Source organism: Carica papaya, chromosome 5 (assembly GCF_054855325.1).
Source record: "Carica papaya isolate Zhongbai chromosome 5, ASM5485532v1, whole genome shotgun sequence".
NCBI classification, from domain to species: Eukaryota; Viridiplantae; Streptophyta; class Magnoliopsida; order Brassicales; family Caricaceae; genus Carica; species Carica papaya.
Window position 1 is genome coordinate 7,317,908 of NC_142313.1, and position 23,952 is coordinate 7,341,859.

At 34.5% G+C, this 23,952-nt stretch overlaps 3 protein-coding genes across 5 annotated transcripts; all 3 read right to left on the reverse strand.

Annotated features, from left to right (window-relative positions):
• Positions 1-982: 982 nt before the first annotated feature.
• Positions 983-3,202, reverse strand: LOC110820986 (desiccation protectant protein Lea14 homolog). The gene is made up of 2 exons (XM_022050637.2): positions 2,893-3,202; positions 983-1,405 (listed from the first exon to the last, which is right to left on the reverse strand). Exons 1-2 carry the CDS (start codon positions 3,096-3,098, stop codon positions 1,156-1,158), a joined length of 456 nt encoding a protein of 151 aa, XP_021906329.1. The 5' UTR covers positions 3,099-3,202; the 3' UTR covers positions 983-1,155.
• Positions 3,203-15,744: 12,542 nt separating this feature from the next.
• WRKY43 (WRKY DNA-binding protein 43) lies at positions 15,745-17,398 on the reverse strand. Its single transcript, XM_088219481.1, has 2 exons — positions 16,413-17,398; positions 15,745-16,114 (listed from the first exon to the last, which is right to left on the reverse strand). The coding sequence occupies exons 1-2, from the start codon at positions 16,814-16,816 to the stop codon at positions 15,937-15,939; spliced, it is 582 nt and encodes a 193-aa protein (XP_088075607.1). The 5' UTR covers positions 16,817-17,398; the 3' UTR covers positions 15,745-15,936.
• A 99-nt stretch (positions 17,399-17,497) lies between these two features.
• On the reverse strand, positions 17,498-23,789 carry DECOY (decoy). 3 transcript variants are annotated; one of them, XM_088219479.1, is made up of 8 exons: positions 23,539-23,789; positions 23,266-23,329; positions 21,102-21,263; positions 20,130-20,195; positions 19,087-19,161; positions 18,248-18,377; positions 18,051-18,176; positions 17,498-17,864 (listed from the first exon to the last, which is right to left on the reverse strand). In XM_088219479.1, exons 3-8 carry the CDS (start codon positions 21,254-21,256, stop codon positions 17,721-17,723), a joined length of 696 nt encoding a protein of 231 aa, XP_088075605.1. In that variant the 5' UTR covers positions 21,257-21,263; positions 23,266-23,329; positions 23,539-23,789; the 3' UTR covers positions 17,498-17,720. The 3 variants fall into 3 exon arrangements, with proteins under 3 accessions (XP_088075605.1, XP_088075604.1, XP_088075606.1); XM_088219478.1 differs by lacking the exon at positions 23,266-23,329 and having other exon boundaries at positions 23,539-23,779; XM_088219480.1 differs by lacking the exons at positions 23,266-23,329; positions 23,539-23,789 and having other exon boundaries at positions 20,130-20,199; positions 21,102-21,257.
• Positions 23,790-23,952: the final 163 nt, after the last annotated feature.

The window sequence follows — 23,952 nt, forward strand, 5'->3', positions numbered from 1 at the left end:
TGTTCATCCTGATTTGATCTAGACCGTCCAATCGTGTTTAAATAGAAAGTAGATCTAGACTGTTAATCACGTTTAAATTTGACCGTCTGATCACATTTGGGGAGAGAACGCATCTGGGTCGTCCGTGTGCATGGGAACGAACCTGGGCCGTCCGATCACGGGCATGCGGATCGCTCGCGTGGCCTCCCGTGTGGCACTGCATGAGTGTCCCTTGCCACACGACGTGTTCTGGTTCGTCGGGGTTGCCGATTGGACGTTCTATGTGGCACAACTTTTCTAAATTACGTTTTGACTCTTAGTTTTCGATTTTTCTTTCAAAAATACTCTCAGAATTTAAATTTTCACCATTTTTTTCCTAAAATTATTTTTAATTTCATCTTTCACCTATTTTTCTTCATTTTTACATTAATTTAAAATTTAAAAATATAAAAAAAATTATATTTATAAATTAATTTTAAATACATTAAAATTAATTGGGCATTACATAATTACTTTTTATATTAGCTTGAAAAATAAACTATGGTTCATTGAATTTGAATTTTCAAACATATATTTACAATCTAATTTTAAAATAAATATTTTTAATGGACAACGTTAGCATAAATTTTTTAAAATAATTTACTTCTCGATATACTTTTACATATCTAATGTGTATGCGACAGTAAATTTTAAGTAATTACATACATAACTATAGCTTAAAAAAAAACATAACGAAATGATAAGTGTTTAATTTTAAAAATTAGTTATTACAGTAGTTGCACATGAGGTTGAAACACCATGCGCCATGTTCATTGACTTGAAACGCATTCATGCACCTACTGATCCTAATTATTACAGGGATTTATCTAATATGTATATCTCACCGTAAATTAAGGCTCAATATTTAATTCATAATTTCTCATTAAAAAAATTAAATAACTTTCACTTCACATTTTGAACCCAATTTAATAATTATAGTTAAAAATAATAATTAAATGGAAAATTAGAAATTTTAAATATTGGTTATCATAATAATTGCACGCGAAGTTGAACCACCATGCCATGTTCAATAACTTGAAATACATCCATGGATCTGGTTCTCCTAATTATTAAAGGGGAAAAAGAAAAGGAAAAAAAAAAAAAAAAAAAAAGAGAAGAAGAGGTGGGAAATAGAAGTTAAAAGACATCAGAGAGAGTAGGGAGCTTGATCTCGCCTTTAGTGGATACAGGAATGGTAATGTCGCCAATGACGGGGAGGTCAATGGTCAGACCCAAGTTTAGCTCGTAGTCAATGTCCCAGTCTGCGCCAATGTCCCTCGCCAGACTCACCAGAATGCTGTAGGGTACGTTAACGGGCACGTCCAGTATGGTAGTGTCACTTGCCTTCAGTGATCCTGGGTCCGCCATTGTCCCAGATGCTATCTCTCTGATCAATTCATATTATCAAATATAATATCATACAATATATACGTATACACATGCATTACTCAAGCATCAAAATGTAACCTCAAACATTCATATTTAAGTTAAAAACATTCTGGATCATTATGAGAATCAATTCATTATGAAGTAGGAGAAAACATAAATTTCAATTAGGTTGTGTATAATTCAATTCTCATTTTATTCTCATCTAATTCACAGTCGTAATATTTGATGTTACTCTTAATACATATTAATACGGAATATATTTTTTCAGTATTATCGAAATACCCACTTTCAGTATACAAAATAAAAAAAATTAAATATAATTCTACAAATTCAGCTAACATAAAAATTAAATAAAACCAAATCAAACATTAACAAAGAAAATCTCACTGACATGGAATTCTTTCACAATAGATTTATTTTATTCATTGCATCCAAATCCCAGGCCCAACTAAGTCCAATACTCTAGTTCATAAAATTTGGGACCCGAGCAATTATTTTCTAATTTTGTAAGTAGAAAGGCATAACAAACAATTCATTAACTATTGGCCGTAGATTTTTTTTTGTTGGCCTGTAAAAGTCTAACCCTCTCGACAAAGAGGGGAGGGCATAAACAATCGGGCTAACCTCGGTTAGTTTGTTTCTGGGATATACTTCTTCATCAACTTTTTTAAACCCTAACTTGGCCCAACATAAATTTTTAAATGTATAATAACCTATATTTTTTATAAGATAAAGAGATATTTGAGTATATATATGTATATGTAATAGAATAGAATTTTGTTTTCTTTTTTTTTTCCGAAAATAACCACACCAATTTTCTAATATATATCTAAATGATAGAAAAGTGATTTTATATATTCATTATAAATTGTTGTTGAAATCAAATTACTAAAAGATTTAATAATTTGTCATGAACTAAGAAGCACCTCTCTTTTTCTTTAATGAAAAAAAGAAGCACGTCTCTTAAAAAAAAAAAAAAAAAAAAAAGGAATATAAGTACCTTAAATGAGAGAATATATCCAAAATTAAAGGAAAGGGAAGTGGGTGCTTTCTCTAATGTCAATCTCTAGTAATCTTGCCAAATATATCGGTCCCTTGTTAAAAGTAAAAGGGAACATATATGTGCGTGTGTGTGTGTATGTATGTATTCTCTCTTTGTTGGACTTTTCTTCCATGTTCCTAGACATATGATTTAAACCAAAATCATAGCCGTATAATTGCAACTTCTTCTACAAGTCACCAACATTTTCCCCAAAACCTCGTCATACTATCTAAAATTTCAATATAGCGAATGATTATAATCATAGACGCACTCATACTTGAATGGATAATCGTTTTGATGTAATTTGTTCATGATAATTATGAGTTACACATTTAAGTGACGATACAACGTAAGAATTCTCCAGAAAAATCGATATGAACAAAAAAACAAAGAAGCAACGAAGATCAATGAGTATAAATGAGAAGAGTTGAAGTGGATCAAACCTTCCAGCGCTCTTGAGGCTGTAGGAGATCTGGCAAATGGGGATAGGATGTCCGTAAGGATTGATGACAGAAACCTGCGCGTTGTATTCCACAGAGCTCCGACTCACCCCCTTCAAATCCACATTCGTCACGGTAGCCTCCGGCTTCTTCATATTTGCCACCTTCTCCGCCACGAAGTTCTTCGCCTTGTCCACCAACTGCGACATCGTCACACCCTCCGATTTTTCAGAAACCAAATCTATGACTATATGCAAATTTGAACGACGACACTCGCTAGGAGACTCCGATTTGAAATTTTTAGGAATTATACAATCATCCTGTACATATATATACAAGAAGTCGGGTGTGGGTATGCATACGGATATTAAATAGATTCATGACACGTGTATTTGGCATTTCCTGACACGTGTACGAGTGAGATTTACTCTAAAATACACACGCGATGGCCGCGTGCTCATGCGCTCTCCAAGTTAAGATATCTGCCGTGTCGGTTGTTGACGCGTTAACACTACGAGTTTCTTTCCATATTGTAAGCTTTTGCATTTTTAATTAAATTTATGGAGATTTATCGGGTGCATCGTGTACTATGCTTTTCCCCATCACCTAATTAAATGACACATATTTATTAATAATATAATATAATTTTTCAATAAAAAAAAAATACAAAACATATAAATTGACTCATACCCACAATTATTTAACTAATTATATTTAATTAAACAAAAATAAGTCTTTTTGAATTTATCGGGTGACCCTAATTTTTAAAAATTCATCCAATCTATAAATATGTTTATATTTTTATACTACATATAAGAAATTAATTCAAAATCTAAACTAATTCAGAAAGATACAAGTAAAAAAAAACAAACAAAAGTTAAATAAATAGTTGAACTAAATTTGCCATGTCAATAATAACAGAGAAAAATTAAAGAAATGTGAAAAAGAAAAAGAAAGTGATAGAAGATGATAAGTACCTCCATTGATGTTAAGAGTAGCTTTTGCATGAACAAGGAAGGAAACGTTTTTAGAGTAGAGAAAATATATGGAGAGTGGGATTTATAATGTGGATATTCCAATTCCCTTCTTTTGTGGAATTCTCATGGTGTCAATTATTACTCCCAAAATTTTCCTCTTTTTGTCAAGACTAATTCCATCCTTTTGACCAAGTTTATATATATATATATATATTCTTTCTCTTTTGGGTTCATTGTAATTTCTTTTTTACCAATATTGATTAAATCAATTTTTTAAAAAAATATATTTATAATGTGGTATTTATTTATTTTTTAATACAAAAAGATATTTGCACTAAATTATCCCAGTCTTTTTGAAAAAATAAAATAAAATCAAAAAAGCTCGTGGGACTTCGGGAGTAATCAAGATGGGCCTGATTATCCATGCCGTCAATTAACTGACATGTCCTTTTTTGGCAGAAAGCCTAAAACGTGATCATGTTCTTCTTCAAAACTTAAAAGAGTCACAATGTGGATATTATTCTATAACAAAATTATTTGACTTTTATAAATTAATCATAATTTATAATATATTTTACACAAACGATTTTTAAAAATAATAGTAAACTATGATTTATCTATTTTTTATAAGTTAATATTAAATTTAATCAATTATTTTTATTTTCTTTAAAAAATAATTTTAACAATGATATATGAAAATCTTTTCTTTATTTTGAAAAATAAATCATATTTATATTAAAATTATTGTACATACATACACAATTTTACTAAGGAAGACTATGAAATAGGAAGATTGATTCAATCTTCAATCAACTTGTGCAGATAGAAAATGAGAAGAAAGTTTTAACTGTGAAAAATGAGGTTATGTTTTATTATTGAAAAAAAATATGTTATTTATACACAGTGTAAATTTACCCAAGTAATGTAGCGCCCGGGGAAATTGAAAAAAAAAAAAAAAAAAAAAAAACCGTGCGTGCCACGTCAGCAGCCACGTCAGCAGACCCAGTTAGCAGTCCTAGCCAACCAGGACCTGCCACGTGGCAAAACCACGTCGACCAGGGACGGGCCACGTTGGCGATCCGCGTGCGCGCGATCGGACGGCCCAGATCAATCGCGCGCACGGACGGCCCAGATTTAATCGCACGGACGGCCCAAATTTAATAAAAAACGGACGGCCCAAATTAGATCAAAATGGACGGCTGAGATCAAAAGGCAAAAGGGTATAAATAAGACCCCCACACCAGACCCCAAACCCTAGCCGCCTGCCCTCGACGGAGAAGACGAACCAGAAGCCGGCCGCCGCCACCCGCCGCCACACCGGAGGGATTTTTTACCGCCGATCGAGGTAAATTTCATACCCCCGACTCGTTTTTCCACGCTGATTTCCCTAGTGGCCAAATCGGAGCCAAAATCCCGGCCAAACGGCCGGAAAACACGGCCGAAAGCCAGCGGCGCCGCCGCGCCCCTCCTCGGTTTTTGCCTCCGATGAGGCCCTTCCCGGCCTCCGTTTAATGCAATTTTTATATCACCGTGATCACCATTCTTTTCTCTACAGGTTGATCGGAGCCGAATCACCAAAACACGAACTTCACCGGAGAGCCACCGCACCCGAGAGCACCGCCGCCAGTAAGCTTCGGTTTTCCGTAAATTTTCGGCCCCCCGAGGGCCGTAGGGTTGTTTTATCGTAGGAACCAATGCGAGTGTGGCCGAATTCGGCCGGAAACGGCCGAAAACGGCCAACCCGAGGCGAACCGCCGCCGCAAGCGGCGGCACCGTCGCCAGAGCACGGCGGAGCCGCCGTGTCGGAGTTGCGATATTGGCTGAAAGGGGCCCTGGGCCTAATTTGAGATTTTTTGGAACACGTGCAGGTACCAGTAGTGCGTTTCAGTTCCCCGGAAAAAAAATTCAGGGAAAATTAGGGACAGCCTGCAAGCGCACTGTGAAGCCGTGTTCGGACCCCGAAACGAGTAAGGACCCCTCACCCTATTTCCTATCACGGTTTTAAAGTTCAATAAATGATAAAACGGTATTTCATGAATCAACGAATGTGTGAAATTGCTTAAGGTTGCTAATGGAGCCCGAGTCTAGTGTGTTTGTCAGTTAACTGTTATTTGGCCTGTTTTACAGTTTTAAATGCAGCATGAGGTTCGATGTTTTCATTTTATAGTTTCGTGTGCATATTGTACTGTTTTATTGATTATAGATTGAATGACTGGAATATTGATCTGTATATTGTCTGTTTGGCATAAATTACTGTTTTGCTTGTTGGTATGTGGATTGATGATGCTGACTGAGGGAAAAGAGAATGAAAGATTATGTAAATGGGTAATTGTATAATGTGGTCAGCCTGACTAGATATCCTAGGAGATGGTGGACGGACCGGGTCCATAGGGAACCCTACCGGGATTGTGGTCTCCCATACCGGACGGGGTATGGAGATCTTATTTATTTTGGCGCCCATACCGGACGGGGTATGGGGACGGCCCGTTTCACCCTCATACCGGACGGGGTAATGAGGTTTATGGTTTTGGCGCCCATACCGGACGGGTATGGGGACGGCCCGTTTCACCCTCATACCGGACGGGGTAATGAGGTTTATAGTTTTGGCGCCCATACCGGACGGGGTATGGGGACGGCCCTGGAATATGATTTCAAGTGTTAAGGGTTAACGGGTAGCGGGACCCCTATGGATCTCCATGGATACTAGTGGGCTGGTAAATGAGGAAAAATATATTGTGTAACGATTGAATTACGAAAGGCTTGATAAGTATTATGTTATACAGTTTATATATGATTTCATGATGATGATGATGTTATTACTTTCGTATATTGTTTTATGAATTTCACCGAGGTAAGTGAATGGTAAATGTTTTATTATTAATAAAAAGATTTGTTGTAAATTATGCTCCATTGGTCTTTTTGTGTTTTCTACCCACCTTTACCTCCGTGACGGTGAGATATCGTGATGTTTTTACTGGGCTAGTGTAGCTCATTCCTTATTCAATCATTTCATATCAAGAGGACATCGTTCCCGAGCCGGTTCCGCAGGAGGACGACGAAGGGGACGCCTAAAGACTCCATAGTCATATTCGTAGCTTTTACTTTCAAGTTTCTCCTTTAGGTAGTTTGATCTTTTATATTTTGTGAGCACGTTTTTTGTTTTAGTGTAAGGGATGTTATTCAAGCTTTGACTTCGCTTCCGCATTTGATATTTTTGATATACATTTCATTATGAATTTCCGGGGCTGTTACAAGTAAACCCTCATATTTACAATAAAGCCCTTATACTTACAAAATTTACACTAACTCCATATGTCTAATAGCACCCCCCCCCTCCCCCTCTTAAGGTAGAGTATATAAATCTTGAATACCCAGCTCGACCATTACACCATTGAAGTGAGAAGCAAGAAGAGGTTTGGTGAAACAATACGCTAACAAATGAGACAAAGAGACTGGTAGCAACCGAAGAAGCCTTTTAGAAATTTTATGACAAACCACATGACAGTTTATCTCAATATGTTTAGTTTTTTCATGAAAGACCAGGTTTTAACAATTTATAGAATAGATAAATTGTCACAATAAACGAGAGTTGGTTGTTTATGACAAATTTCTAGATCTAAAAGAAGATATTACAACCATTGAATCTCACAAGTAACATATACAAGTGCACGATATTTAACTTCAGATGAAGAACATGAAACAGTTTGGTATTTTTTTGTCTTCTAAGAAATAAGTGCAGTACTAAGAAAGATACAAAATTTAGTAACAAATTTGTGAGAATTTGCACAAGAAGCCCAATCCAAATCACTAAATGTCTTTAGCTGTACATAATTCTGAGAATGATAGAACAAACCTTGACCAAGTATCCCTTTTAAATATCGTAAGACTCGATGAGCAGCTTGTAAGTGAACTTGAGTCAAAGCATCCAAGAATTATGATAGTTCCTGAACAGAAAAACTTATATATGGCCTTGTGTTAGTTAAGTAGAGAAGTTTACCAATTAGCTTTTGATAAGAAGTAGAATCTACCAAATGAGAACCGTCACCTTTTATTAACCGAGTAGAAGACACCATAGGAGTAGATGCTAGCTTACAGCCCAGAAAACTTGTATCCTGTAAAAGATCTAAAGTGTACTTCCTTTGACAAAATTAATGCCTTTAAGAGAACGAGCAATCTCAAGTCCCAAGAAAAACTTTAATTCACCAAGATCTTTAATACGAAATTCATCATGAAGAAAATCTTCTATAAAGGTAATGAGAGACATATCATTACTAGCAAGAATAAGATCTATACACACATAATAAGAGCAATAAAGCTTGCACCATAAGACTTCAAAAATAATGACAAATCATAATATGCTTGAAGAAATCCTTGACCTTTCAATGTAGTAGTGAGGTTAAAGTACCATTGTCTGTTAGCTTAATTCAAACTGTATAAATTCTTCTTTAATTTACAAACTTGATTAGGCTTTCACCTAGGAGAAGAGTTATGTAGACTTCTTTACTCAAGTCTCTATGTAAAAATGCATTGTTAATGTCAAGTTGGTGCAAATACCAAGCTTTAGTTACGCCACAATAAGTAAGGTCTGAATGGTAGTTATCTTAGCAACATAAGAGAATGTATCTAAATAATCCACTCCAGATTACTAAGTATAACCCTTGGCAACTAATCGTGCCTTATATCACTCAATGGAACCATTAGCTTTCCTCTTTATCTGAACACCCATTTTTAATCAATGGAAGTTTTGTTCTTGGGCAAGGTGACTAAATCTCCTATATGATTCTCTTCTAAAACATCTATTTCAGATTTCATAGCCTCTTTCTAGCATGGAATTTTAATAGCTTGGTTATAATTTTCAGGTTCTATTTCTTGGGACATTACAAGAATATATGGTTTATAAGAAGGGTCGAGGTTTTTGTACGAAATCACTTTAGAAATGCAGTGCGATGTGAATGAATTAGACTAATTTTGAGACTTATGATCATATAACAAGTAGTCATGCAAATGAGATGGATGCTTTCTAAGTCTAGTAGATTTTCTAAGGTGAATATCAACTTGTTGTGGCTCAGGATGTAGTGATATATCAGATACAATAGCAAAAAATTCAGGTGTATTATTGGGTAATGAAACAAAATTATCAAAAGGGGAGGAAGAATAAACATTACCAGGGCTGATTGGTGCTTGAGAGTGACATGAGGTTGAACTACCTTGATGTCTAGCAGACCAAACGGCATTATTGTAATTTGTTACAGAATTAAGGATGTTGGGGGGTGCAAAATCATCTAAAGACTCAGGTGAATAAGAAGAAAAGGGAAAGACATACTCAACAAACTCAACATCACGCGAAACAAATATTTTTTGAGTATCTATATTATAGAGTCGATATCTTTTAATGTGAGAAGGATATCAAAGAAATACACACTTGGACGTGCTAGAATCAAATTTAGATTTTTCTTATGCCAAGTTAGAAGCATAACACAAACATCCAAAAACCTTAAGATGTTTGTACTGAGGAACATAATTATAAAGAGGCTCAAATAGAGTTTTATTGTTAATGATCGGGGAAGGTATATGTTTGATTAAATGAATTACATGTAGTATATAATCAACCCAAAATTTCATGGGCAGACTAGCTTGAAACTGAAAAAAAGGAATCATATTTAAAATGTGTTAGTGTTTTCTTTCCACAACACCATTTTACTGAGGTATATATGGATATGAACATTGATGTATTGTACCTTTTGATGCAAAGAATTCAGGTATGTTGAATTATTTTCCATTATCAATCCGTATACATTTAATTCTTTCACCAAATTGCGTTTCAATCAAAACAAAAAAAGAAACCATTATTTTCCTCATTTATGCTTTGTTCTTCATAGGGTACAACCATGTATACCTACTTAGGTCATCAACGATAGTAAAAAAATAGTGGTGACCATAAAGGGAAGCAATGGAAACCTAACCCCCAAATATTAAAATGTACCAAGTCAAAACAATGAAGACTATCTGTATAGCTTAAAAGAAAAGATGGTATTGTAACGACCACGGAAATTTAAGTGAAGATATATGTATTAAAAATTTTAAATGCGGAAGCGTAATAAAAATTTTGATTAACATCTCTTACACAATAACCATAAACGTATTCAACGTATGAAAGAATAAACTAATTAAAAGAAATACTCGAAATAAAAACTATAAAATCTTTAGGCGTCTAACTCGCCGTCTTCCTGCGGAACGGGCTCGGGAACCACATCTTCCTGATCTGAAATGGTTAACTAAGGAATGAGCTATACTAGTCCAGTAAAGACATTACACTATCTCACTGCCACATAAGTAAAGGTTGGTAGAAAACAAAAACAACCAATGGAGCATAATTTATAACAAACTCATTTATTAATAATAAAAATATTTACTGTCCACTTATCTCGATGAGATTTGTGAAAATAACATGTGAAAATAATAGTATGATAACCATCATAAAATCATATACACTTTGTAACATAGCACATGTAATACTTTTGCACTTCAATAATCAGACAATAAATTTCCTATTTTGTCAGCCTACTAGTATCCATTGGGATCCATAGGGGGTCCCCGCTACACGTGAACCATTAACATTAATAACCTGATTCCAGGGCCGTCCTCATACCCCGTCCGGTGTGGGCGCCAAAATCATAAACCTTAATACCCCGTCCGGTATGAGGGTGAAACGGGCCGTCTCCATACCCCGTCCGGTATGGGCGCCAAAACACATAAGGTCTCCATACCCCGTCCGATATGAGAGACCACGTTCCCGGTAGGATTTCCTACAGACCCGGTCCTTCTACCATCTCCTAGGATATCCAGTCAGGCTGTCCACATTATCCATTTATCAATTCACATAACATTTTTTTCCCATTTTTCTTGGTCTTAATTATCCAATCATACACAAACACGTAAACCAATAATGAACACTAAACAAAACAACATAACATCGGGTTCACCATAATTCAAACCATAATAAAAGAAACCATGATTCATGCATACGAGACCATAAAATAAATACATCAAATACCATACTGCATTTAAAACTGAAACATAGATCAAACAACAACTGACCGAAAAACACATCAGATTCGGGCTCCATTAGTAACCTTAAGCAATTATACACATTTATTAATTTATGAAATACCGTTTTATCATTTATTGAGCTTTAATACCGTGATAGAAAATAGGATAAGAGATCCTTACTTGTTTCGGGGTCTGAAATCGACTCTACAGTGTATCTACGAGCTCTCCCTAAATTCTCTGAATTTTCTCCGGGAAACTGAAACGCACTATCGGTACCTGCACGTGTCCCAAAAAACCTCAAATCAGACCCAGGGTTCCTTTTCGGCCAATATCAGAATTCTGGCACGGCGACTCCGGCGTGCTCCGGCGATGGCACCACCGCCCGCGGCAGGGATCCGCCTCGGGTTGGTCGTTTTCGGTTGAATTCGGCCAAACTTCAATTGGTTCCTACGATAAAACAACTCTAGGGTCCTCGGTGGGCCAAAAAATCACGAAAAATCGAGACTTACCGTCAGCGGAGCTCTCGGGTGCGGCGGCTTCTCCGGCACGAGTTGCGGTTTGATGTTTTACTCCGGTCAACCTGTAGAGAAAATGACGGTGATCACAGTGGTGTAAAAATTGTATCGAACGGGAACCGGAAAGGACCTCATCGGAGGCAAAAATCGAGGGAAGTCGCGGCGCCGTTTTTCGGCCAATTGGCCAGTAGTTTGGCTCCGATTTGGCCATGGGCGGATTCAGCATCGAAAAACGAGACAAGGAGAGAAAATTTACCTTGTTTGGCGGTCGGAAAACTCTTCGGTGCAGTGGCGGGTGGCAGCGGCCGACTCTTCCGGCAACTGGTTCTTCTTCTCCAGCAAGGACACTGGCGGCTAGGGTTTGGGGTCGGGTGTGGGTGAGGTTATTTATAACCTTCCCCTTTTAATCTCAGCTGTCGATCACGATTTAATTTGGGCCGTTCGATCGCGATTAAAATGGAATTAAATCTGGGTCGTCCATCGCGATGCAATTTGGGTCGTCCGTGCGCGATTCAATCTGGGCTGTCCGTGCGCGTGAGATCTAAGCCGTCCGCATGCGTGAGATCTGGACCGTTCAATTGGGTGCACACGGATCGCTCACGTGGCTCTGTCCCGCGTCAGCTTCCTTGCCACGTGGCGTGTTCTGGTTGGTCGGGGCCGCTGACTGGGCTGCTGACGTGGTTGCTGACGTGGCACAACTTTCTTAAATTATATTTTGACCCCCGATTTCTGATTTTTTTTTTCAAAAACACCCCCATAATCCAAATTTTCACCCCTTTTTCCCAAAATCAATTTCAATTAAATCCCAAAAATAATTTTACCCTATTTTATCATTATTATTATTATTTTTATTAAATTAAATTAAATTAAAACTTTATAAATTAAATATTAAAAAAATTAAACTAAAATTCTAATATATATCAAAATAATAAGAAAAAATAAAAATAATAAATTGGGTGTTACAGGTATTTTTTGTTTAGTAAAGTGATAAAAGTCACATGCATTAAGAGTATGAGGTAAACAGACTTATCAATCTGATGAATTATTCTTAATGTTAGTGCTGAAAGATGACCAATATCGAAATTCCACAAATGTTGGTGAACAAAAGAATTACAATTAAATAAAAAAGATGTAACAGATTTTACTACATTACAGCACTTTGTCTTAATTGCTTCAAGATAGTACAACCCGTTCTTCTCTCTGGCTGTACCAATCATTTTCTATTGTTGAAATCCTGAATAATACAATAATTTTCATGGAATAGTATATGGTAAGGTGAATCAAGAATTAATCGGCTAACAGACATGATATTGATACTAAGTTGAGGTTAAATAAAACTTTATATAAAACAAATGTATATATAATGTGAATATCACCGATGTGTGTCATAGGAATGGTTTGTGAATTGAGTGGTTTAATGAAAACATTTCCTACTATTTTATAAGAATCAAACATCTCAAGAGAACTTGCAATATGATTAGTATCACCAAAATCGATAATCCAATCATAGGTTTTGATTTTTAAGTTCAAATAAGAGATACCTAATTCTGAAGTAGGCTTAAAGGTGGTTGCAAGAGTGTTAATTTGTGAGACGTGAACTGGTTGTACAGCAGGTGTTTGTGGCTGAATCAAGGCTAATATTTTCTGACATTGTTCTTTTGTGAATGGAAAAGAAAAATCACCTGAAACATTACTTTGGGAACCGAATCTCACACAGGATTCAGACAACTATGCACTGTTCTCTAGAACCTGAACACTCAGTTGATTGACAGCGGACACATTCCCTGGCTTGGGCTTGTATCCAGGTGGATAACTATATTTTTTGTAGCATTTATCTATCATGTGACCAACGAACACACATTAAGTACAAGTGGAACATTTATTATCGACTCCAATATTCTTCTTCAAATTTTCAGAATTGTAAGTATTCATATTTCTAGAATTGTAGGCATTCATCATTTTCTGTGGCACTTTAGGAACTTTGCTAGTATAAAGCATATTTGACTCATACTATTGTGTGAAAACAACAGCATTAAGACTATGCTTGTGTTGAATCACTAAAGCAAACACTTTGTTCAAAGCTGGCAATGGATCTATAAGCTATATTTATGTCTTAACAACTCTAAAAGAATCATTCAATTCTTTGAGAAACCTTATAACTTTATTTTCATCATAATATCTTCTATTCACAAAGTTTGTCTGACAAATATATAAAGGTCTTAAGTTGGCCAATTCTTCCCACAAAATCTTGAGCTGAGTGAAGTGTTCAGTTACTGAATTATTTTCTTGTCTCAAGAAATTGATTTCGTCTAACAAATATGAAATTTTGATCAAATCATCTTGCGCGAATCAATCATGTAGATCTTTCTAGAGATCCTTAGCATGATTAATCCACGTTACACTATGTGCAATTGAGGGAGACACAGACTTCATGATTCAAGGCAAAACAAGAGTATTGCATCTTTTTCATGCTTCATACAAAGGATCGTCCTTGTTTGGAACAGAAATTAATCCATCTATAAAACTCTCTTTATTTTTTGTACTTAACGCTAGCATCATCGCACGAGACCATGATCGATAGTTATTACCTGTAAGGACAACAGATGTCAGCTAAAGCGCTGAATTCTCGTTCAGATGAAAGTAATATGTGTTTAACTGACCGAATTCTCGTTCGAATGAAAGTAATATTCACTCGACATTGATTCTTTATGCTTTAGTGACTCTTAAATCGGAGTAGAATCCATAGCAACTTGAACGTAATTAATTTTGATTTTTACTATCTACAATCGATGAACAGCAAAGCTAGGGCTCCAAAAAAAAATTGCGAACAATGAAATTAAAAGAAATATGGATTGCTCTGATACCATGATGAGTTTTAGATAATTTTGCAATGAAATTCTACTAAGAAAGACTATAAAATAGAAAGATTGATTCAATTTTCAATCAATTTGTGCAGAGAGAAAATGGAAAGAAAGTTTCGACGGTGTAAAATGAGGTTATGTTTTCTTACTAAAAAAACATGCTATTTATACACAAATATAAATTTACACAAGTAACCCTCCAAATTTATAAATTTGTAATAAAATTCATGTACTTGCAAAATTTACACTGATTACATATATCTAATACTATCAATTATTGATAAAAATTTTATTGCTCCCAAAGAGTGCTTATTGAACAAGGGTTTTCAAATACATAATAAGCTAAAACCGTATTGATTTGGAGTGAATGTTTGATTGATTCAATTAAAAAAATTTTAAAACCAAAAAACCAATTTCGATGTATTTTAGTATCTAATTCTCTATTTTCTTCTTGGTCAGAAAATAAGGAGTATAATATAAATTTACTATAATCATAATTTAAATGTAATATATATGTTTTCGATTATTCCCTCGGTTCATTTGTGGCACCAAAAAATTGTAATGGAACTGAATTTTGATGTGATCAAACTGTCTTAACCATACTGAAAAAATTAATTCATTTAACCAAATTGATCTTCTACAATCGGATTGATTTAAGCAGATTAAATCAATTCCATTGGCTATTGCACACTCTTAGTGCTAATGAATGATCAATTCACACAAATAGGAAGGTATAATGATGTTACGATGCTGCATTATTAATAATATCAGTAAAATAATATTTTTTTTCTGCTTCCAGACATTAAGCTATAGATATTGTTTAGGAAATATAAATTTTTGATATCAGAACTTTTTTAATTAAATAATATAAAAGAATTTGTAATTTTTTTAAATTATAAAAATTTAAAAATAATTTCAACAATTAGTACAATTTTTTGAACAATTTACGAGATTTTATATATTAATGTAATTTATATGTCTATAAAATAAAATCAGAAACCGATATATGTCAATTTTTTTACTCTTAATTATATTATATTTAATTTAATAATATATAAATAGTTATCTATTTAAATTTTTTAAATATAAAATAATTTTCAATAAATATGTTATAATAAAACCAATATGATAAAATATATAATAATCATCTATCTATTTAATGTACCAGTACATAATAATTAAGTGTTCAAATATTTTAAAAATAAAAATAAAATATGAGCACTTTAATCATCTTGTAAATCTTTCACACAAAAATTAGCGTGTAATAATTTTTTATGTCTTCATTAGAAATTTTTTAATTTAATATAATTTTGGTTTATATAAAAGAATATATATTGTTTTATATAATTGCAAAAATTATATCTTATATATAACAAAGAATACGAATATAGTATAAAATAATTATGAATACCCAGCTTACCTTCCACACACATTCAAGCGCACATACAGAAATAAGAAAATACATAATTCCTTTCATTTCACAATTTCAAGCTGTACTCTGACGTATCGGGTACGTATACATAACAATTAAGATCTGTGGTTACTGATTTGTTAAATTAACCAATGTACATAAATATATATATATATATATATATATAGGATTTATAGTTGTTATATGTATATATGTAAGTATACATGTATGGATTAGAAGCGAGAGAGGAATTGCATCTGCTTGAGGAGAGGAGTTAGGGTTTCCATGAGCTTCTCACAAGGGTGATTATGAATTCCTTCGTAAGTTGTCACGACAATGCTCGTGTCTTTTGATAACCTCTGCACCTGTTTTTTCACGTTGCACGTGTGATGCGTGCAACGGTAATAACTCCTGCCATCATTATTTATTAATTTAACATTTTATTCACAATAAATAATAATTAAAATTATTAAATAAATCTATAAATAATAAAATTTAAAGTAAGCTAATTACAATCACAGAAACTGCCAATTTCAAAGCTAATGAAAGTATAATCAAAAGATAAATACATAGAGAGAGTATATTTAACTCAATTGTATCATAATTAAGGAACAGATGCGCCATGCAATTAAACATATGACAATAAGATTGAGTTGGTATGTATGTGATATATATATATATATATATGTGTGTGTGTGTGTGTGAATACCTGGGATGAGGGTTGTTCTTGACAGCCTTCTGTCCATATTTCCTCCATCGATATCCATCATCAAGAATATCATCAGCACTGCGAGTCTGAAAGGCGAACCTAGGGCGTGTTGCCTTCTTCATCCTACTACTACCCCCTTTTCTCTTATCTTTCTGAGTTTTGTCTTGCTCATGGCTCCCTCCATTTCCACCCATCGAGCTCGAACTTCCCATCACTGGTTGGCCGCAGAGTAGGTCAGCCCAGTTGTAAATGTCGTGGGGGAGAACTTGATCGGAAGCTGGGTGCAGTGAGGAGGATGGGAGGAGGGAGGTTGGGGTAGTACCGAAGACATAATTAGGATCAGAGCTGGTAAGGGCTGAGAATAATAGTGGTTGATTATGATTAAGGTCGTGCCGGGAATCCATTGATGAAGAAGATATTGAGAGAAGAGTTTGGAGAGATGGGTTGTGGTTTTAAAGGTTCAGAAAAGGCTATGGAAGGTGAGAGGAGGTTGGACAGAAATTAACAGAGATTTAGAAAGAGAAGAAACGTTGGGTGCCCAAGTTAATTTTAATTACTATTTTCTTTTTTAAATTATAGGTTATCTATAGTGATTAATCAACAGAAACTTTTCTTTCATTAGGCAAACAAAAAGGAAAAAAAAACTGTAGAGTCATTCTTAAATAATATTATATTTTTTTTATGATTAGCATATTTTTAAATTCTCCATTGCCAATACTTCTAAAATTGATTTTTTTTTAAAAAAACAAACAAACAAACAAATAAGGGAAGACGGCTTTTGCTGAATGACATGTCTTGAAGCCATGGTAAATGCCCAACAACATCTCACCTACTTTTCTGTTCAACTGCCTTTTGCATAAGAAGGAGAATGACATGCATCGTTATCACCAATGCATTTTCACACTTACACACGTGCTTCTTCATTACACTGTTTATTTTATACATCTCTCCTGTCTATTGAGAGTAATTGTAAACTTCCAAATCAGTTCAACACAAACACAGCCTTGATCAAAATCAATTTAAAACAAATTTGCACGCATCGAATATCTTCAGCAAAATATGAAAATTGTATGTATCCCCCCAACTTTTATCAAATCAATTAACTTCATTGCACAAAACAAAACTTCATGTTCGTATTGCAGGAGGAGGCCTAATACCCCTCTTATGTCAGGCTTGAATTAATCTAGATTGTCAAAATTCATTAAGTTGGTCGAATTACAATGATTTATGGGAAATGCAGACCATACCCTACCGGTTCTCGAAAGGATCAAATGTAACTCAAAGATAAAAAAAAAATGGGTCTCTCTATTAGCTGATTATCATCTTTTTAAGGAATTCTGCTTGCTCTGGAAAATACTCCAACAATTCATCCTTAGTCACCCAAATATAATCCTTGCATCTCCCGACATTGAACTTGTTTGTTGCAATTACTTGGGATTTAAAGAAGAATCGCTGACCAAAAAATAGGAAAAAATCAAGCCAGTAACATTTACATAAATAGATTAGACGCCACAAATTGGTATCAAATTTGATTAGCAGGAAGAAGTAATATTTACGATGGTACTTCACAAATATAGATTTATTAAAATAATTGGCAAATACCCAATAGATGGAGCTGTTTTATGATGAAAAATATACCTTGTATGGCGACAAACCAGGTGCATCCTCTGTGGGTTGTACAACCATATGACCCATTGGAGCATTTCCAACAAAATATGTGTGACAAAGGTCTCCTATAACAGATTCTAATGCAGACTCTGCACACTGAAACATAAGAATTTATATGAGAAAAAACAAACAAACAAATAAGGGGAGGAAGAAGAAGCAGCCATCACCTTCCGCAAGGTATCTTCAGATTCGTAAACTTTTTCTGGAAAATGCCACACAGGCTTCCCACCTGGAGCCCCTAATGTGTTACCATAGAGCAGAAGGTACAGCCTTCTGTCAAGTGCTCTCTGCAAAGACCTAGAGAAAAAAATTACAACATGTTTTGACATCAGAGCTCCAAGAATTTCTAGAAAATATAAGTTTCCAGCAACCAACATAAAAATAATGCATGATAGATACCAAACATATTCTGCTCAGAGAAAAGCATAATAATAGATAATTACGACTAAGTATGAAGCAAAAACAAAACCCTGCCAGCACAGGAATCTGCTTCTTTAACTGATCAATAGTAAAACAAAACCCTGTACTTGTGCCATGACATACATGCTGGTTTCAGTCACCAGAAAAAATACAATTAAGCAGTATTTTGCCTACTAAAATGAGTCGTGATGTTGAAATGAGATTTAAAGAGAATCTTTCCATTTTATCCTGACTGCTGAATAAAGACTGTTGACATTCCCAATAGACAGATATAAAACTAACATTAACAAATAATGCATTGTACAGGAACTTTTAACTGCGTGAATGAAAACAAAATGTAGAGCATAACATAATAATCAAGGAAGACATTTACAATCAAGACAGATATTGGCAAGAAAAAAAGGGCTAAAACATCAATGACTCATGCGATCGATCACCTTTAATGATAGAAGAGTATGCTAAAAATGCAGTAACCTGCAACCAGACTATCATTAGTTCAAACTGAATAAATCCATGCAAGTAAGATATTTTTCAGGCAGCTTTGCAAGTAGATTCATTCTTCCACAACGGACAAACAACTTCTTACTTTTTATCATTTGTTTTATCGGCTTCAGTGACTCGCGGAGCTGGAACATAGTCAATCTGATAGTCACCTTTTCCCCTGCTTGCAAATGTGCTCCGCAAGATTAGGATAAAAAGCAAAAAGGACTTTCATCCACATTAATATAAATGTGTCCGTGGTGTCCACGCATGTAAACAATTGAAACAAAGGAATAGAGATGACCTCATATATCATGAAAGTATGTAAAATAATGTCTTACACAGTGACAAATCACTTCTATTACATTTTGCCAATGTGACATATATATAGCAAGCATGACAAATACAGAAACACGTCTCATTATTCAAGAAATGGAGAAAATGAGTTGCAAGTGACTATCGAAGTATGTCTTGGTAGGGAATTACCAATCCTTATAATATGTATTTTTTTAAGGGAAAAAAACAAGTTAACAAGTGAATGTTGCCCATGTGACTAGAATGCACCATCATCATACTAAAGCGTCTTATCCTTCCAATAATACCGAGTAGCAATTGAAATAAAAGCTTAATTATCATTCTTGTAACACCTACATCAACATCAATTTTTGAAATTTCCAAAAGATTGAAACAAATTTAAAATGCAGTTGACCACACCAATTGCACGTTTTTCTTTTCTAACAACTTATCTGGAATCTCAAAGATAAAATTTAACAGTATTAACTAGACAGCTACCAACATCCGTAGCATATCATATAGTTAAATGAATACTCCAACAAACCGGCCAAAGTTATGAGAACCAAGAAATTATTCTGGAAGCATGTGTACATTAAGCAAATCAAAGAAATAGCAGATATAGGGTTTGGCAGCCATTCCAATGTATATGCACCATCATATGATTTTTAAGTCCATCTAACAATATATACAAGGCAGCACCAGCATGTTACAGAACTATTAAAAGTTGCCTGCATTATTTGGTCACATGTCAGAAATTCACAAATCAGAATTGCCTAGACCCACAAGGATAAAAAGCTAAGAACACATCTCAAGAAGATGACCAGCAAGGGAAAAAAGCTATATTTAGAAACCTGCCTAGATTTAGACATATCCAAAAATTCATCTGGATATCTGCACCGATACTGTTGTTGCCAGCGGAATCTGCCTTGCAATTGAAACAAATAAATCCATCACATCAGCAATCCAAAACAACAGCTGTAACCAAATGAATAAAGGCAAAATGAAAATGAAAGTCAGGCATTTAAGTACGTCAATAGCTGCTGTAATAAAGACCCAACAGATAAATGCTTTAAACTCCCTTTTGGAACCAAGAAAGCTGGACTGAAGAAACAGACGATCATTTGTCTAATATATCATATCCTGTCCTAACTGCCTATATAGCCTCTTAGGTTCAATTCTCATCCCATTCTTGTCATCCATCCTTCTCAGTTGTTACTAGCATATTATTTTTTCTCCTTCTGAGGAAGATTTACTAGCATGTTCCTGTTAAGCTCCATATTTGAATCACTCAAATTCTAACTTGGATTCCTTATTTGACATGTCAAAGATATGCTAGTAAGTAATTTTTGAGTGTGACATGCTAGTAAGGAATTTTTTTTTTTGAAATATTGATATGCTAGAAAGGAATTAAAAAGAATAAGTTAAGAATTGAATTAAAGGAGCCTAATTGTAAAGTTAAACTCAGATATTCTATTGCAGTATCAAATAATGCTCTTCAGGCTTCTGAAGTCCGAGGTAGTGCAGAAAGATCACATTGTCGTTCACAATTTACTATTTCCTTGTATTCTTCTCCTACTTTTTTGAGATAAAAAGTGTAAGGTATATATTAACAAGGTACCAAAAAGGGGAGGGTACTGCCCATGTACAATTGTATTCTTCTCCTATAAAATGGACTAAAACCAAATTCTTGTTTTCCTTTCAAATCTCTAATACATTTTTGGAATGGAATTTACATGTATCCATCATTTCACCATTATAATGGAAATGACAAGAAAAAGAGAAAGAAAGAGAAAAAGAAAAAAGAAAAGAAAAAGCAAAGAAACTCACGAGAACTCCTGAAATGCATAAATCACCGGATCAATTTTTGGAATAACAACCGGCAATCTCTCAAACAACACAGACGCTACAATCTTATCAGAGATTGTGCAGAACCCTCGTGTTGACACAAGAGGTCTAGCCAACCACATTAATGATCTCCGCATTCTCAATCTAAAAATTCCAGAAACAAAAAGAACAATTTTTAGAGAGAGAGCCATTGTAGTAATCACTATTAAGACCTTTTAACTTATTACTTGTGATACATAAATTAACTACAATAAAAAAATGGAGTCAACAACAACTTGGTCGGTTTAAAACAAAAACCAACAGTGGTTAAAATAAAAGTAGTTAGGGAAGTTAAGAGGATAGAAAAGTATTAAGCACCTTCTTCTGGCAAGAACAAAGTCATTAGGGCCTAAACTATAGATATATATATATATATGCATGTTTACAGTCATCATCTAAATCTCATAAAAATAAAAAATAAAAAGCAACCAATATTTACAACCCTAACAGATGGAAAGAATAAAGTCCATTCAAATAAAAACAAATAAATGGGGAAATTGGTGAAAACGATAATTTAAGTTTGCCTTCCATTGATCCAGTCTCCCTCTCCAAGAAAACTAATCTATCAATTATTATTCATTAAAGCATGATTTTAAAACAGGTGATACAAGCAGTGACTGCAGACAGCTAAATCCGATAAAAAGTAAAAACAGCAAAACAAAGCCAAAAATGAGGATAAATCAACAGAGCAAAAGGCCAAAAACCAAATTAGAACCTAAAATCATTACACTTCCTCTTGTAGCAACCTAACCAAAAATGAAAATAAAACATTTTACATAATGAACAAATTATATTTTTGCCACTAAATCAGGTCATGGTGGGGTTACAAATTTTTTTATCGACAAATAGTTGAGCAAAACTGTCACAATTGTTACGCAGGACCAAAAACTCTGCAAAAATAAATAAATATACATTAATGCAGAGGAGTTACCACTAATCCATTTAAAGCAGGATTACACACCAAGCACACACACACTGGTCTAGCAAAGAGAAACTAAGTTCGAAAAATGAAACCAGATGAGAATTGGTTAGGCACCCATCCGGTGGAATAGAATTTAAATATGGTTAAACAAAAAATAAATATCCGATGCTCAAAATGGACAAGGAATCAAATGCATCTAAAAACTTGAAGAAAGAACGCATGCAAAAATCTGTCCATTACTAGGGCATGTCATCCATTTTGAAAAACCAGAACAAGCATAGTTTAGTCCTTGCAAACACCTAATCACCAATTACTCATGTTTAAATAAAACCAAAACAACCTCCTATCTTCCTAGTTTTACAACATCACATTTTGGTTTAATCAACCCAAACAGCCACTAAGCAGAAAAACCTAAAACGGAGAGAGAATCATGAGCACGAAACAGTCCAGGCTCTTCCCTGTTTTGATCCAAACAGTGACCTTCATGCATTCTTATAATACATAGAAAACAAAAGACATTGCAGCCTTGTTTTAGGTTATTTCATGCATCCTTATAATCCTACATCAATCCTTTTCTTCTAATATTTTTTAATCCTATCAATTGACATAGAATAAGATTAGGAGCCTAAGAAATGTTTAATCTACATTGAATACGATTGAATCAGATTGTGCATTCATCTTGCCGCTGGAAAACAGAATTTTCTCAAGGTCTGGATGACGCAAAAAAAAAAAAATGCTGAAAAAGGCTATCTGAAATAATCAATTTTATACCAAAATGATTAGAAAACAGTGCCATTAGCTGCAAGACAGCAACAACTAGGAGGAGTATTTAATGAAAACCATAATCTAAATAAAATTCACAAATGGGCCACAAAAGGGGGATGCAGGCATCTGAGCTTGAACAGATCCTGAAGGGACTGATTTCAAGCAGAAAATAAGCAACGGAGAAAAGAAACCAGGTACCAAAACTGAGATTATGATAAACCCATAAACCTAAATTAACTCAAGTGTCATTCATGCATCGAAGAAATTAGAATTTATATAAATAATTATTGTCAAAACAGCCCCTCTAATCTTAATGTCAGTGATCCAAAGTAATAAAACTACAAACAGATTTAAAAGGAAAGAAAAATGAACTGAATTTCAAAAAGATTATTCTTCGTGCCAAAACAGTACTCCGTCTACCACTTCACAAGTAGTCATGCCATTTCATATGGACCCAAATGAAACAATCCACATTTCTGTTCATCTGCATATTAGAAAAATAATTCAAGTTCACATTTCGATAGAGTATTTTCCTTTAGTCTCCCTACATTTTCAATAAAATCCTTCTCCTTTATTCAAATTCAATCAATACTAAGTAAACTTAGACATGCACATTTCATACTCATTTTGATTACACCCTGAGAATATTAACTAACAACAACAAGATACAATCATCTGTGGGTTTGGGTTTACCTAGGGAACCCGGATTGGAATTCCCCTTTCAAAACCTTCTGCTATCTTTTCGTTGTCGGTCCTCCCTTCTTCCCTTGCTTTGTTCTTTCGTTCCCGTCTCCCTATCCTCTCTGTTTTTGCTTTCGTTTTTCTCCCCCTTTTGCCTTTTCTCCCGTCTTTTTCAAAAATGGAGAAAACCCTAATCTGCTTCCTCTTACCTGATGGCCCGCTGGTGAAAAGGGGGCGAGAACAAGCTCCCCAAAACGACACCGTTCTGACGGTAGGGCTGGGCTTCGGAAGTTTGGGATGGTCAGGCTTATTTTAATTTTAGAAATTAAAATTTTTCAAAATTATTTATTTTTAAACCAAGACATTATCTTTTGAAAATAAAAGCTTTGAAATGGCATTAAAATTCTTCAATGAGCAAGTAAAAAT

Coding starts and splice junctions, on each gene's coding strand:
- WRKY43 (XM_088219481.1), bottom strand. CDS start 16,816: ATGGATTCCCGGCACGACCTTAATCATAATCAACCACTATTATTCTCA. Junction 16,115..16,412: donor AAGAACAACCCTCATCCCAG/GTATTCACACAC, acceptor TAATGATGGCAG/GAGTTATTACCGTTGCACGC.
- LOC110820986 (XM_022050637.2), bottom strand. CDS start 3,098: ATGTCGCAGTTGGTGGACAAGGCGAAGAACTTCGTGGCGGAGAAGGTG. Junction 1,406..2,892: donor AGCCTCAAGAGCGCTGGAAG/GTTTGATCCACT, acceptor TGAATTGATCAG/AGAGATAGCATCTGGGACAA.
- DECOY (XM_088219479.1), bottom strand. CDS start 21,256: ATGCGGAGATCATTAATGTGGTTGGCTAGACCTCTTGTGTCAACACGA. Junction 18,378..19,086: donor GATAAAACAAATGATAAAAA/GTAAGAAGTTGT, acceptor TTTTTTCTCTAG/GTCTTTGCAGAGAGCACTTG. Junction 18,177..18,247: donor CTGAAGATACCTTGCGGAAG/GTGATGGCTGCT, acceptor CTTATGTTTCAG/TGTGCAGAGTCTGCATTAGA.